The sequence below is a fragment of the Salvia hispanica genome, chromosome 5, assembly GCF_023119035.1.
Source record: "Salvia hispanica cultivar TCC Black 2014 chromosome 5, UniMelb_Shisp_WGS_1.0, whole genome shotgun sequence".
Lineage (NCBI taxonomy): Eukaryota > Viridiplantae > Streptophyta > Magnoliopsida > Lamiales > Lamiaceae > Salvia > Salvia hispanica.
In genome coordinates, this window is record NC_062969.1 from 18056637 (window position 1) to 18068527 (window position 11891).

Here is an 11891-nt window from a genome sequence, read left to right on the forward strand (position 1 = left end):
ACAGCGAGACCCCCGTTCGGCTAGCGGCAAACTATAACGGATTCAAGGCATACTAACATTTTTTAATGTATTTTTTTAATAAATTAGTGAGGAGTAGAGTGGGGCGGTGGCTCGTGTGTGGAAGCCCGGATTTTTTTTTATTATGTAATTTTTTTGATTTTTAGGTAATGTACTTTTTTTTATATAAAATTAATGAATTTTCCCGTATATGTCTCGTAAATTTAATTCGGTAATTTAATCGTAATTTTAATTCCGTAAATGTAGTATATTTTGAATTATTTTTATTGGTATTTGGCCTATGGCTGGCCTAAATCTAATGTAGCAGGTGGATTTTTTAGTATTGCTAACGTGGCAGAGGAGAGAATGGCTGGCCTATTGCTGGTCTAAGCACCATTGCGGATGCTCTAATAGCAATATCAAACAGCCCCACTCTCCCATCGCTAAAACCATTTATTGCTTCTGAGGAAAAACCAAATGCTAAAAAGCGCAGCATCTCTCCTCTTTCTCAGCTCATACTACTCCGCCAACATTGTATTGTGTTGTATCTCTCCCTTCCTTCTGCCCCTCTTCGCCAATTTTACTTTTCTTCTTCTGCTTCGTTGATTGCGCCAACTGTTTGATATTTGGTCTAGCTGAACAAGATGCCCCGCCCAGGTCCCAGACCGTACGAGTGCGTGCGCAGAGCTTGGCACAGTGAAAGGCACCAGCCCATCAGAGGTCTCGTTATCCAACAGATTTTCAGGTACTCGATTTCCTTAATTTAGCTGAATTTTGTTCTAAGCTCTTGCTAAAACTGTCTTCTTGATTAGACTCGTACACGATAATCACTCCGCCGCTACTAAAAAGAACAAAGAATGGCAAGAGAAGCTCCCTATTGTGGTGTTAAAAGCGGAGGAAATCATCTACTCCAAAGCCAACTCCGAGGTTTTGCCCTTTTCCCATTTTTAATTTGCTGTTGCTTGAGCTCAATTTTGCTATAATTGGTGTCTACTGATTGTGTTTATAGGCTGAATACTCGAATGTTGAGACACTATGGGACCGAGTGAATGATGCCGTCGACACAATTATTAGGAAAGACGAGAGCACGGAGACTGGGGAGCTTCTGCCTCCCTGTGTTGAAGGTGCATCTTTTATCTCATTATTTGGTTTTATTTCATCATTATGATCTTCTAGTTTGTTTGAAAATGCTACTTTGCTATGATTTTAATCTTGCTATTTGGAATGGAATTGTGTTTTTCAGCTGCACTTAACCTAGGGTGTGTACCGGTAAGGGCATCGAGGAGCCAAAGGCACAACAATCCGAGGACTTACCTCAGACCGTCGTATGAAGAATGCAACAATAGCTTGTCTCCGAGGTTCCTAAGTGACAATGTGAATGAACGGAATCTTGATTTTCCGGCCACCCAAGCCACCAGTAGCTCGATGCTCAAGATGCCCCAACATGTGGATTCGTCCCGTTCAGTTTGGGATTCTAGCAAGCGAGTCATACCCAACAGTACTAACCAGCACCACATTGCTTCTTCATTTGAGACGAAGAAGCTTCATTGTATTGGCAATGGTAATGCTTCACTTAGTAGAAGCTCGGTGTACCCCTTGTACTATGGGATGACGTTCAAACCCGAGGTTCGTCAGTTGGGCTTTCACGAAGCTCAAAAGTCGGATTCTGTAATCATTGGTGTGCCGGTGTTTTCATCACCTGCTGAACCTGCTGCCGAAGTTGGTTGCTTACAGAATCTATTCCCATATGGCGAGGATAAGTTTTTTGGGAAGCGGACATGTGACGTTGCTTCCAAGGATAGCAAAGGGAAGGGAACTCATGCGGGCTTTGACTTGTCCCTAAGGTTGGGACTATTTTCTGATTCGAATTCGAGCAGGGAAAAGGCCTCTGGTTTTGTTACTGATAGCCTTGGTCGTAGGTTATCTTCATACGAAGGCCTTCCCGTGGAGAAGGAGTTCCCTTTCTTTCCTATGGAGCCTGCTCATAACACAACGTGGTTGAATAGAAGTAAGCGGAATGAAGAGAGTGAGAGTCAGAATGCGGATTTAGTTTCTAGGAAGCGTAGGCTATCGGTTAGTGGAGATTTAGGAAATGATCAATTTTTCTGGTCACAGGATTCAACTAACCATTTTGTTGGTCAAATGAGAAGACCTGGTATGTAGAAATTTGCATTTCTCATTGTCTGTATCGTGAAATTATATGCTTTCAAAAGAAAATGGAAAAAAAATCGTAGATTGCATCTATAATTTTGTATGCAGTTGCAGTCCTTTATGTGACTTCTCTGTCCAAGTTCTTGCTAGGAAAGTTTCAGAAGCAGTTCGTAAAAGTTAAGTGACCTGTCCTGTGTTGGAGGTCCTACAGTAACGATGAATCACATCATTTAAGAGAAATAGTAAAGTTACTGTTTTTATCATTATGAAGCAGTCCTAATTCTAGGTTTCATATTCCATTTATAAGCATTTATATTATGACAGCAGCAAATTGTTAGCATAACTGCATATTCAATTATACTTATCTAGCAAAAGTTATTCTCATTGATAGTGCTATTTGAGAAAAGGCTATGAAGTTTGCTAGTCAATTCATGATTGAAGAATAAATAGCTGCTAAGCTTTTAGTTGTGTCTAGAAGCAGTCCATTGAATAACTTGTTACACTGTAAACTTTAGCATTATTAACCAGGGTTTGTGTTTCAATTGCTGGTTTCTGTAACTATGTGGAGAGACTTTATGCTCTTTGGGTAAGAACGTCCTCGAAGATTTGCTCTAGAGAAAGCAGAAGAGTACCTCAGCAGCCTCGGGAAAGTGTAAAAATCGTCTACATTGTTGTATACTCACGAATTATATTACTGTGTCTAGGAACTCCAATGCAACGAAGCAATGAAAAGGGGTTGCGTCTGCGCATTCCTCTGATGATGCCTCGTCGAAGCATTGTTAGGTACACGGCTTGGCCCGGTTGAATTCTTGGATGGCTGAAGAGTTCAATTGATATAGTTTGTCAGATTAGTAACTACAGAGGTAAATTTATTGCTGGCTTCTTCTTTTGTGTGTTTTCATCATCTTAAAAGGTGGCTTATAACTGCTCTTTCCATCTGAAAAAGGAGGGAAACTCTTATTTGTCACAGTAATAATTTGGAACTTGGTGGATTTCTTGCTTTTATATGTCATGTGTAGCTGAAGCTTTTCAGGCCATGATGTTTTTGGCAAAGGAGAAAGTGAAAGCAACCAACCTTTTGACCTTCGAATTTTGTTAAATTAAGAAAACTAAACTCCTTATCTCATCATGATTATGCATTTTTAATTCTTAAAAATGGTGTTACAGATCAATAAAGTCCTATATTGGGTCAGTCTATTAATCTTTTTTTCTGTTTGCTTGGACCAGCAATGAATATTCAATATTGTGCCCCTTGTACTTATTAAATTAGTACATTTATTTGAGCTTGGTCCCCTGCTGTATTTTTCTGGTTGAGAAGAAAAGCAGAAAACTTTGAGTACATGAGCAAAGATATTTGTTAATTTATCTTCAAAATTTAATGGGATTGAGTAAAACAGTAGAAATTTGTAGTACAGAAGGCAAAGGTAAGGGGGAGTTTGATTAGTGTAAAACTAAATATATTGCATATTTTGGATGTGTTGTAGGTTTGAAAAGGATGAATTATTGAGGAGTAGTGTTGTGTCATAAAAGTGGGGAGTGGTCCTTGAAAGGTAAGGGATAGGTTGGCATGTGTGTGTGTGTGTGTTAGATGTCACCTCATGTTCCCAAATGCAACCCAACATTACATTTGGCAGAAGAGGTGGTTTTTCACTTTAATCAATCACACCTCACCTCAATTATTCTTTGCATGTTTCCTCCATTTATTATTCTGAATTGGAGTATTATATTTGAGGCCTTTATTTGTGAAATTTATTAGCCACAAAAGTTACTAGTCATTATGATTTTTTCTTTTTCCATGTTTGAGTCCAAGACTGTAAATCTGGGTTGGTAAAGTGGATGTTGTGTATTTCCAAAAGAATGTTACTCCATGTAATTTAGAAATTTAATGAAAATCCAAGTTTCGAGGAACATTACCACTCGGTATAACTGTGAAAAAAGTCGCGAGTTTTTATTTAATTTTCATTTTTAACGTGATGTCCAATACATTTCATCCACTGTGCTCATTAATCTCTTTAGCTAATGATTAATACTTCTTGCCTTCCACCGAAGATGACTCACTTTCCTTTTTGGTTTATCCCAACCAGAATGACTCATTATTATAAATAGAAACCTCTTTATCTCTACTTTATTCAGTCTCTCTTACTTTACTCTCTCCACTTCACATATAAACAAAGTTGCATAAATTTTCGTGCAGTCCAAAGAAATGGTCATCTTCTTTGGGACGGAGGGAGTATTTCTAAGAGATATAAGAGATATTTGGAATGACAAGTGAATTAATGCATAATTAGTAAAATAAAAGAGAGGAAGAAAATATTAGTTAAAATAGTGTCAGTAGATAGTGAGTCTAATATTATTATTAGTGTTTAATGGTAGGTCCTAGCGGTATAAGTTGTAAATAAAGTTATGTATATGAGTAATGAAGTAGGAATAACTTTTCATTAATGGAAATATGTTATTTTTATGAGCCAGATAGAAAAGGGAAGGTTCCTATTTTGTTTTGAGCAGATTGGGTATAGATTTTTTAACAAGGTGCAAATGTTTTATATTAGTGGAACAGTATCTAAAAATATGTGGCATACTTGTTAAATGTTTATGTTTGATGATTCTTTCCTTTCTAACGAACGCCCCCAAGTTGAGCAACAAATTCGATAATGCTCAACTTGCCTAATGCATTGCAAAGTTCTTCAAATTTGTAATCTTTGTCAAATTATTTGCTAACTAGTCTTCAAACCGAACATAGGACAATTTTATGATTCTAGCATCAATCTTTTTCTGGATCCTGCTGAACTGTGTTCTTAGATATTTATTGTAGCATTATTGTCACAGAATTAACATGTCTCTAAAGGTGGAAAACCAAACAACATGTTGCACAACCATAATACTTCCAGTAAACCATCACTCTTTTAAACTCTGCTTATGAGCTTGAGAGGCAAAACACCTTCTGCTTCTTGGTCCTCCTAATGACTAGATTACCTCCAACAAAGGTAAAATAACTAACTTTAGATCTTCTATCCACTGGGTTGTCAACCTAATCTACATCGGTAAAAGTTGCGTATCTCTAAATGTCTATGTTTCTCAAATAAAACTTGATGTCCAATGGTTCATGTTAAATACTATTCCCTCCGTTCAACTCTAAGTGGAGTATTTCTTTTTCGGCACAAAATTTTATGTAATGTTAATTTGTGGGTTAAGTAGAGAGAATAAAGTAAGAGAAAGTGAGTGGAGTTTCTATTTTTAGAAATATATCATTTAGAGTGGGGCATTCCAAAAAGGAAGGAAAGCGTTACTTAGAGTGGGATAGAGGGAGTATATCACAATTGTGAGCGTAACATCAAGATGATTAGCTTGTGGTCGATATATAAATTGACTCACTATTGCGACTGCATATGCTATTTTTGGATTGGTGTGGGAAAGATAGAGATTAACTTTCCAACAAGGCATTGATATCTTTCTCGATAAGCCATTTTGCTCCCTTTTCAATTCTCAATCCATGGGTGTATGTGTTTGCTTGCACTCCAACATTCTAGACATACATCCTTTGTTTTAGAAAAATTCATACATGGACTCGATCTAAGTATCTAAATACCAAAAAAGAACTTCAGAGTTACAAATCCTTCATTTCAAATTGGACAAATAGATTCCTTTTCAAGCTCTCAATCTCACCAACATTGTTTTCCATAATAATATATCATCCATGTAAATGATTAAACATGTTACGAGATCACTTTGCTTTTTTAGAAATATTGTATTAGCGGAATTACTCTAGAATCCATATTTCTTCATGAATTACTCTAGAATCCATATTTCTTCATTACATCACCAATTATATCGATTAGTCGTTGTTTCGGACTATAAAGTGTTTTTTTCATTCTACACACTCGACCTTCTCCAAACTCATCCGAGAATTTAAGAATGTCGAGAATATTTGAAAACCGGCTGCTCTTTACATTTCTTGCATTTCTTAGGCAGTGTGTTGATGTAATATGTTGAGAAATATTTGGAATCGTTGGACAAAAATTAATTACACCATACATTATCGATTAGTTATAGTTGTAATATTAATAACGCCATTCACAAATTCTCAGTTGTTGTGTTATCTAGCATGAGCTTTGTCTAATTTCTTAGTCGTGTGGAATCATGTAACTTTATTTGTTTAATTACTAATTTGACTAAAAATGCAATTTTATTAAAGATTAGATTTTAAACAACACATAGATATTAAACATGAATCAATTTACAAAATATTGTATGAAAAATACATAAAATTAAATATCTTAATAGAAAAGAGATGCAAAGATGAAAGTGGAGGCGGCGATGGCGAAGAAGACAGACGAGAAGGCGGCTGAGGGAGCGGCGGCGTTCCAGGAGCGGACTTGGACTGTAACCTTCTGGCCGTTGGCGCAGTGTTCGGGGACGGTGCAAATGAAATAGTAAGGGTCCGTTGAGTTGATGAGGAAGTTGTATGGGCTTACTGTCTGGACTTGGCCTATCAACAAGTTGCCTGTCGCATTGCAACTGTCATAACCATCTTTTGTCACTTGGGCTACATTGTGTGTTCCACTCCAGCTGAATGCTGTAATTTTTGAAAATAAATTGGGTTATATGAATACAAGATCAGAGTAATTAATTTACTTTGGGTTATGATGTAATGGATGATTAATGTGTGATGATCTACTGTTCACTTTTAAGGGATTATAATTCGTACTAATGTGACCTGATACAATACAAGAAAACCTCGACACAAATATATTAGTAAAATGTTATAATTGGTACTAATGTGTGACCTGATAACGATACAACATGAGAAAAATTCAATTTCACACTATACAATAGCTAAATAAAGTCTAATTCTCCATTTAGAAACCTAATACTCAAATAAACAGTAAATAGTAAATTAAAAAATAAAGCAATAATAATAAAAAATATTAATAGTAATGATAACGGGTTACACAGACACGACACAAATTATCTTATCCATGAGATAAGAACGTGAACATAATATAACTTAACTCTAATCCAATAATTACGTGCCCTTATCATATCAGTATGTGCTGATATAGAAACTGCTTTGTTTATATTTTTAGAAATTGTAGGAGGATAATTTTAATTTGTTAAACAAATTTCGTGACATATAGTGTTGCAAAGAAAGATTGTGTAGCAACTAAATTAGTTGAAGAAATGCAAAATTATTTACCCTACTACTCACTTATGGTATCTCCGACGTCAAAATCTTTAACCCTAGCCCATGTCTGGTAGGCTACTTCTCCAAGAGGCGGTCTCGTCCACCCGAGGTCGTCTCCCACATTGTACGTATCGGCGGCATAACCGCTCAATACGGCGGCGGCTAATCATCCAAACAATACCAAACTCTTAGTGTTAGCCATTTTATAATTGTGTTCCAAGGTTGCCCCTGCCTCTCTAAAATTACTACCTTTGATTTCTTTTCTCTAAATTGTATGTAATTTTCATGCATAGGAAAGACTATATATATGTGTGTAAAAGCGTGTTGTGACCTATAAAATAAGCCAATATATATGTACAAGGAAAGAATATTGCTTTGGGGAAATTAAAGAAAGTGTCTACTTTTCTTGATTCTGGAATTTTGTTTATTGACCACAATTTCTTGGAAACGCGGTTTCATATTTCATCATTCATAGATGGAGTGCTAACTATTTGAGTCTTAATACTGATTCTTAAAGTTATTTAATTGAGTTTTTAAGATTTGCATCAAGCTACAATTCATTTATGTAGAGTTGTTAGATTAGACTTGAGACCAAATAAGAGAATTAGTCCTAAAGATTTTTCTACACAAAAATAGTAAATTTATATGTCAATTTCTGAGTTATTTTTATTATTCTGGTTGCATAGTAGTTATAACTCGTATGTTCATGACCAAAACTTAGATCGCAAAATTATACTCCCTCCGTCCGCGAATAGGAGTCCCAGTTGAGTTGGGTGCGGGTTTTAAGAAAAATTTGAGTGTAATAATTTAAGTGTATGATAGTGGAATGTGAGACCCATTTATATTATTATTTGCAATCAAAGTGGATTAAAATTAATTGCAGCTTCTAAATTAAGGAAAAAATGGGGTCATTTTTTATACTCCCAAGATAAAATGTCTAACCGGGACTCCTAATGGCAGACGGATGAAAATGGTCAACCGGGACTCCTATTCGCGGACGGAGGGAGTAACAAATTAATAGTTTGGTAATTTATAGTAAATTTTATATTTCACATCCAATTAAAAGTGGATACACTTTCTTTTTTGATTGTCCCAACTACTCTTGTACATTCCGAGCGAGCCGGTAGTAACTCGGCGATTTTGCATAAACAAAACAAGTAGAATACTCACAATTTTGACTTTGACGACATGTCGAACCTAGCGACCCATTGACATTGGTGAGCCATTTCAGAGTCCCGAGCAAGTCGCCGACTTCTCCATATATAATACCGTGACTCATTGAGATGCGTGAAGCATTCTAGAGAGCTGTTCACGAGTCACCGACTTCAGCCCTTGTTGAACCAACGACTCGTTGACTTGAACAGCCATGTAGTTTTGGATGATTTTTGGCTTATTTTGTTACCTTTTTTCTACCGTAGTATAAATATCACACCAGGGTTTCATCCATATCAAATTTAAGACATTTATGAACAATTTAAAAACTCATTTTGCGTAATTCCTTTCTTCTATATTGAAGAACTATCAAATCTACTTGTGGCTGTATTTGTTTTTTTGCCGAGCTAAGATAAATGGTATTGTATGCCGTGGTGCGAGTTTAGTGAGCCATTTAGGTTGTTGTTTTGGTGAAATTAAATTGGATTGTCTTCATTGTATTGAGGAAGGTACAAGGTTCCAAACATTAATCTACTCTTTCTATCTGCCAAAACTGACTTATTTTTATCACGTTGGGTTCCACCATTAATTTAGAGTCGTATTTACTTTTTTTTTTTTTATTATTTGTAGTAAGTGGATCTCATACTCCATTTATTCATTATGCTCATATTCTATTATAAAATTATTATTCCATTAATTTTTCACTCAGATTTTTTTATATAGTTAAATAATTTTTTAAAATTCGTATTAGGTCAAAATCTGTCTTTAAATATGATGGATGGAGGGAGTATATCATAAGTCATACCACCTCCAACTTCTTCTTTTTCTTTGTCACTATTTTCGTTGTTTTATTTTTTATTGGTTTTTGTTGAGTTAATAAAAAATTGCAAGAATTGTTGCAGGATACCTTTTTATAAAAATCAATTATTCTTACTATAGTTTTACTTGCTACGGTCCTATTAATTATCCCATTTATTAGTAATTTAATTGTTAAAAAATTACTCCCTCTATTTTTAAAAATAACAACTATTTTCATTTTGAGTCGTTCCTTAAAAATACAAACTTTAGAATTTTTTTATTTTAAGACATGGACTTCACAATCTACTAACTCTACTTTCACTACTTTTTTCTCTTCATCTTTCTTACTTTACTCATTCTTCTTTTCTTCTCTCTTACTTTACCAATTCTTTTCACTTACTTTATCAATTGTGTATAAAAACCCGTGTTGTTTCAAATATATTTTTTTTTTTGGAATATGGAGGGAGTATTTGACTTTGTTAAAAAAATAGGAAAAAAAATTAGTAAAATATAACTTCTACTTTTATATATTAATTTTATATTAATTGAAAATACTATTCAATTGAAAATACCATTATTACTTTATTCTTTTTCATTAATTTCACACGCATATTAACTTTATTTTTCTAAATCAGTTATTTAATTCAAACTTTCGACTTCTAGATACGACGGTAAAGAAAACAAGAAGATACTCTCCACCCTAACTACTCCTTCTATTTGAAGGGAGATATGACACTACGGTCATGGCATGAAATTTAGGAGACTTTTGTTTTGTTTATTAAATAGAAATTGTTAATATATTTTTATAATTGATACATTGAGAAAAAAAATAAAAAATAAAATATGACATATTTTTGGATAAACTAAAAAAAAAATGTGACATCTAAGTTTTCGCTTCTTTTTGCTTTATTTTTTGTTTCTTTCACTATTTCTCGGGGTAGAATTTGGCTTGCAGTTACTATTATGAAAAAAACCAATATATATATAGTACTCTCTTAATAAGTATCTCAAAAATTATTTATTTATAAATTTGATATTTCCAACGTCCCTGAAAAGTATGTGTTATTTTCTTTTTAGTCCGTTCTTGAAATGTATGAATTTTCTAATTTTAGAAACTCATTTTCTCTCTAATAAGTTGAGACTCATTCTTCACTAACAATATTTTAAAAACTTTTTCTTTCTATCTCTCTTTTACTTTTCCAATTACACATTAAAACTCGTGTCAAAGCAAATGTTCATACTCTTTGAAACTGAGGGAGTATTAAGATTTTAATAACCTCATTTTATATGGAGTATTAATTAATCATGTTTACAAATAATATTCTCCGATTCATAGTAGATGTCACGTTTGGGTAGAACATATTGTATGATTTTATTTTATGAGATGTTATTCCTGTGCGTTCAATGGAGAAAAACAATAATATATTTATATTAAAATTAGAATGAATTTTTTTTGAAATAAAATAAAAATTAAATTGTGATATCTACGAAAGGAATGAGTAGTGATCAAAATAAATACACATAAATCCGCTCTGTCGCTATATATAAACTTCCATTATTTTTTCTTTTTTGGGTTTGGTTAAACAAGCGTTCAACGAAGGAATCGTTCCAGAAATGATAACTGTTGTGATATACTCCCTCCGTCCACGAAAATTCGTCCCGGTTTGACTGGGCACGGGTTTTAAGAAATGTAATGGAAAGTGAATTGAAAAAGTTAGTGGGTTGTGGATCCTACTTTTAAAGTATTAGTTTTATAATAAAATGTGAGTATGAATGAGTAGGTGGAATATGGGGTCCACTACCAAAAATGGTAAAAGTGAAATGGGACAAATTTTGGGGGACGGACGAAAATGGAAAATTGGGACAAATTTTCATGGACGGATGGAGTATTTTACAAAAAAGTGGTTACTCTAGAATGTTGTTGAAGCTCGTTCAACACTCAACAGTGATGTGAATAGTCTTTTACATTCACACAATAATTACTCAACAAAACGTGATCTGCAATAAAGAACATTTTGTAATTACTATAAAATAAATCGCACTTGATTGATCTGCAACTCAGCTAATCGGTTCTGATCTTTTTCGGGTTATAAAAATTCAATCCTGACTCTAAAGGTTTTGATTTCGAGCTAGTCCAGCGGCCTAATCAGGTTACTACTAATAAAATTAGCACACAATCAATTCAACACATAATGATGAAAATTAATTATATTCATATGACGTAAAGATTTAATTATGATAAATTTAACATAATACTTAAATTAAAACATGATTAAATACTAATTTTATGATTTGTATAAATAAAATACTCCCTCCATCTCAGTTTAAGAGTCACATTTTATCATTTAAGTCCGTCCCAGTTTAAAAGTCATATTTAGAATCTATCATATTTGGACATAAAATTTATCTCCATTATCCAACAAATTTATACTCAAATGCCATTATTTACATTAAAATAAAACAAAACAAAATTCTAAACATACAAAAAGTCAAAAGGGTCTCACTTTCCACTACCTCACTTCAATTATTACACACTCCAACAACCACTACCTCACTTCAATTATTACACATTCCAACAATTTCTTAAAACTCGTACCATAACTAAATCTTA

General features: G+C 34.0%; 1 protein-coding gene and 1 long non-coding RNA gene across 8 annotated transcripts; one reads left to right on the forward strand and one right to left on the reverse strand.

Moving 5' to 3' along the window:
* The first annotated feature begins 462 nt into the window (after window positions 1–462).
* On the forward strand, window positions 463–3896 carry LOC125191326. 7 transcript variants are annotated; one of them, XM_048088862.1, is made up of 8 exons: window positions 515–531; window positions 633–742; window positions 810–924; window positions 1007–1121; window positions 1241–1841; window positions 1917–2152; window positions 2853–3011; window positions 3633–3896. In XM_048088862.1, exons 2-7 carry the CDS (start codon window positions 642–644, stop codon window positions 2951–2953), a joined length of 1269 nt encoding a protein of 422 aa, XP_047944819.1. In that variant the 5' UTR covers window positions 515–531; window positions 633–641; the 3' UTR covers window positions 2954–3011; window positions 3633–3896. The 7 variants fall into 7 exon arrangements, with proteins under 7 accessions (XP_047944815.1, XP_047944816.1, XP_047944819.1 ...); XM_048088859.1 differs by having other exon boundaries at window positions 478–536; window positions 1241–2152; XM_048088857.1 differs by having other exon boundaries at window positions 1241–2152.
* Window positions 3897–6312: 2416 nt separating this feature from the next.
* LOC125191211 lies at window positions 6313–7585 on the reverse strand. The gene is made up of 2 exons (XR_007171065.1): window positions 7355–7585; window positions 6313–6721 (listed from the first exon to the last, which is right to left on the reverse strand). It is a non-coding gene; the product is annotated as an uncharacterized LOC125191211 (long non-coding RNA).
* Between the last annotated feature and the right edge of the window lie 4306 nt (window positions 7586–11891).

What these genes read in the sequence shown, in the direction of transcription:
- LOC125191326 (XM_048088858.1), top strand. Translation starts at nt 642, where the DNA reads ATGCCCCGCCCAGGTCCCAGACCGTACGAGTGCGTGCGCAGAGCTTGG. An exon ending in GTTATCCAACAGATTTTCAG is followed by an intron (nt 743 to 809) that starts GTACTCGATTTC and finishes CTTCTTGATTAG; the next exon opens with ACTCGTACACGATAATCACT. An exon ending in ACTCCAAAGCCAACTCCGAG is followed by an intron (nt 925 to 1,006) that starts GTTTTGCCCTTT and finishes TTGTGTTTATAG; the next exon opens with GCTGAATACTCGAATGTTGA.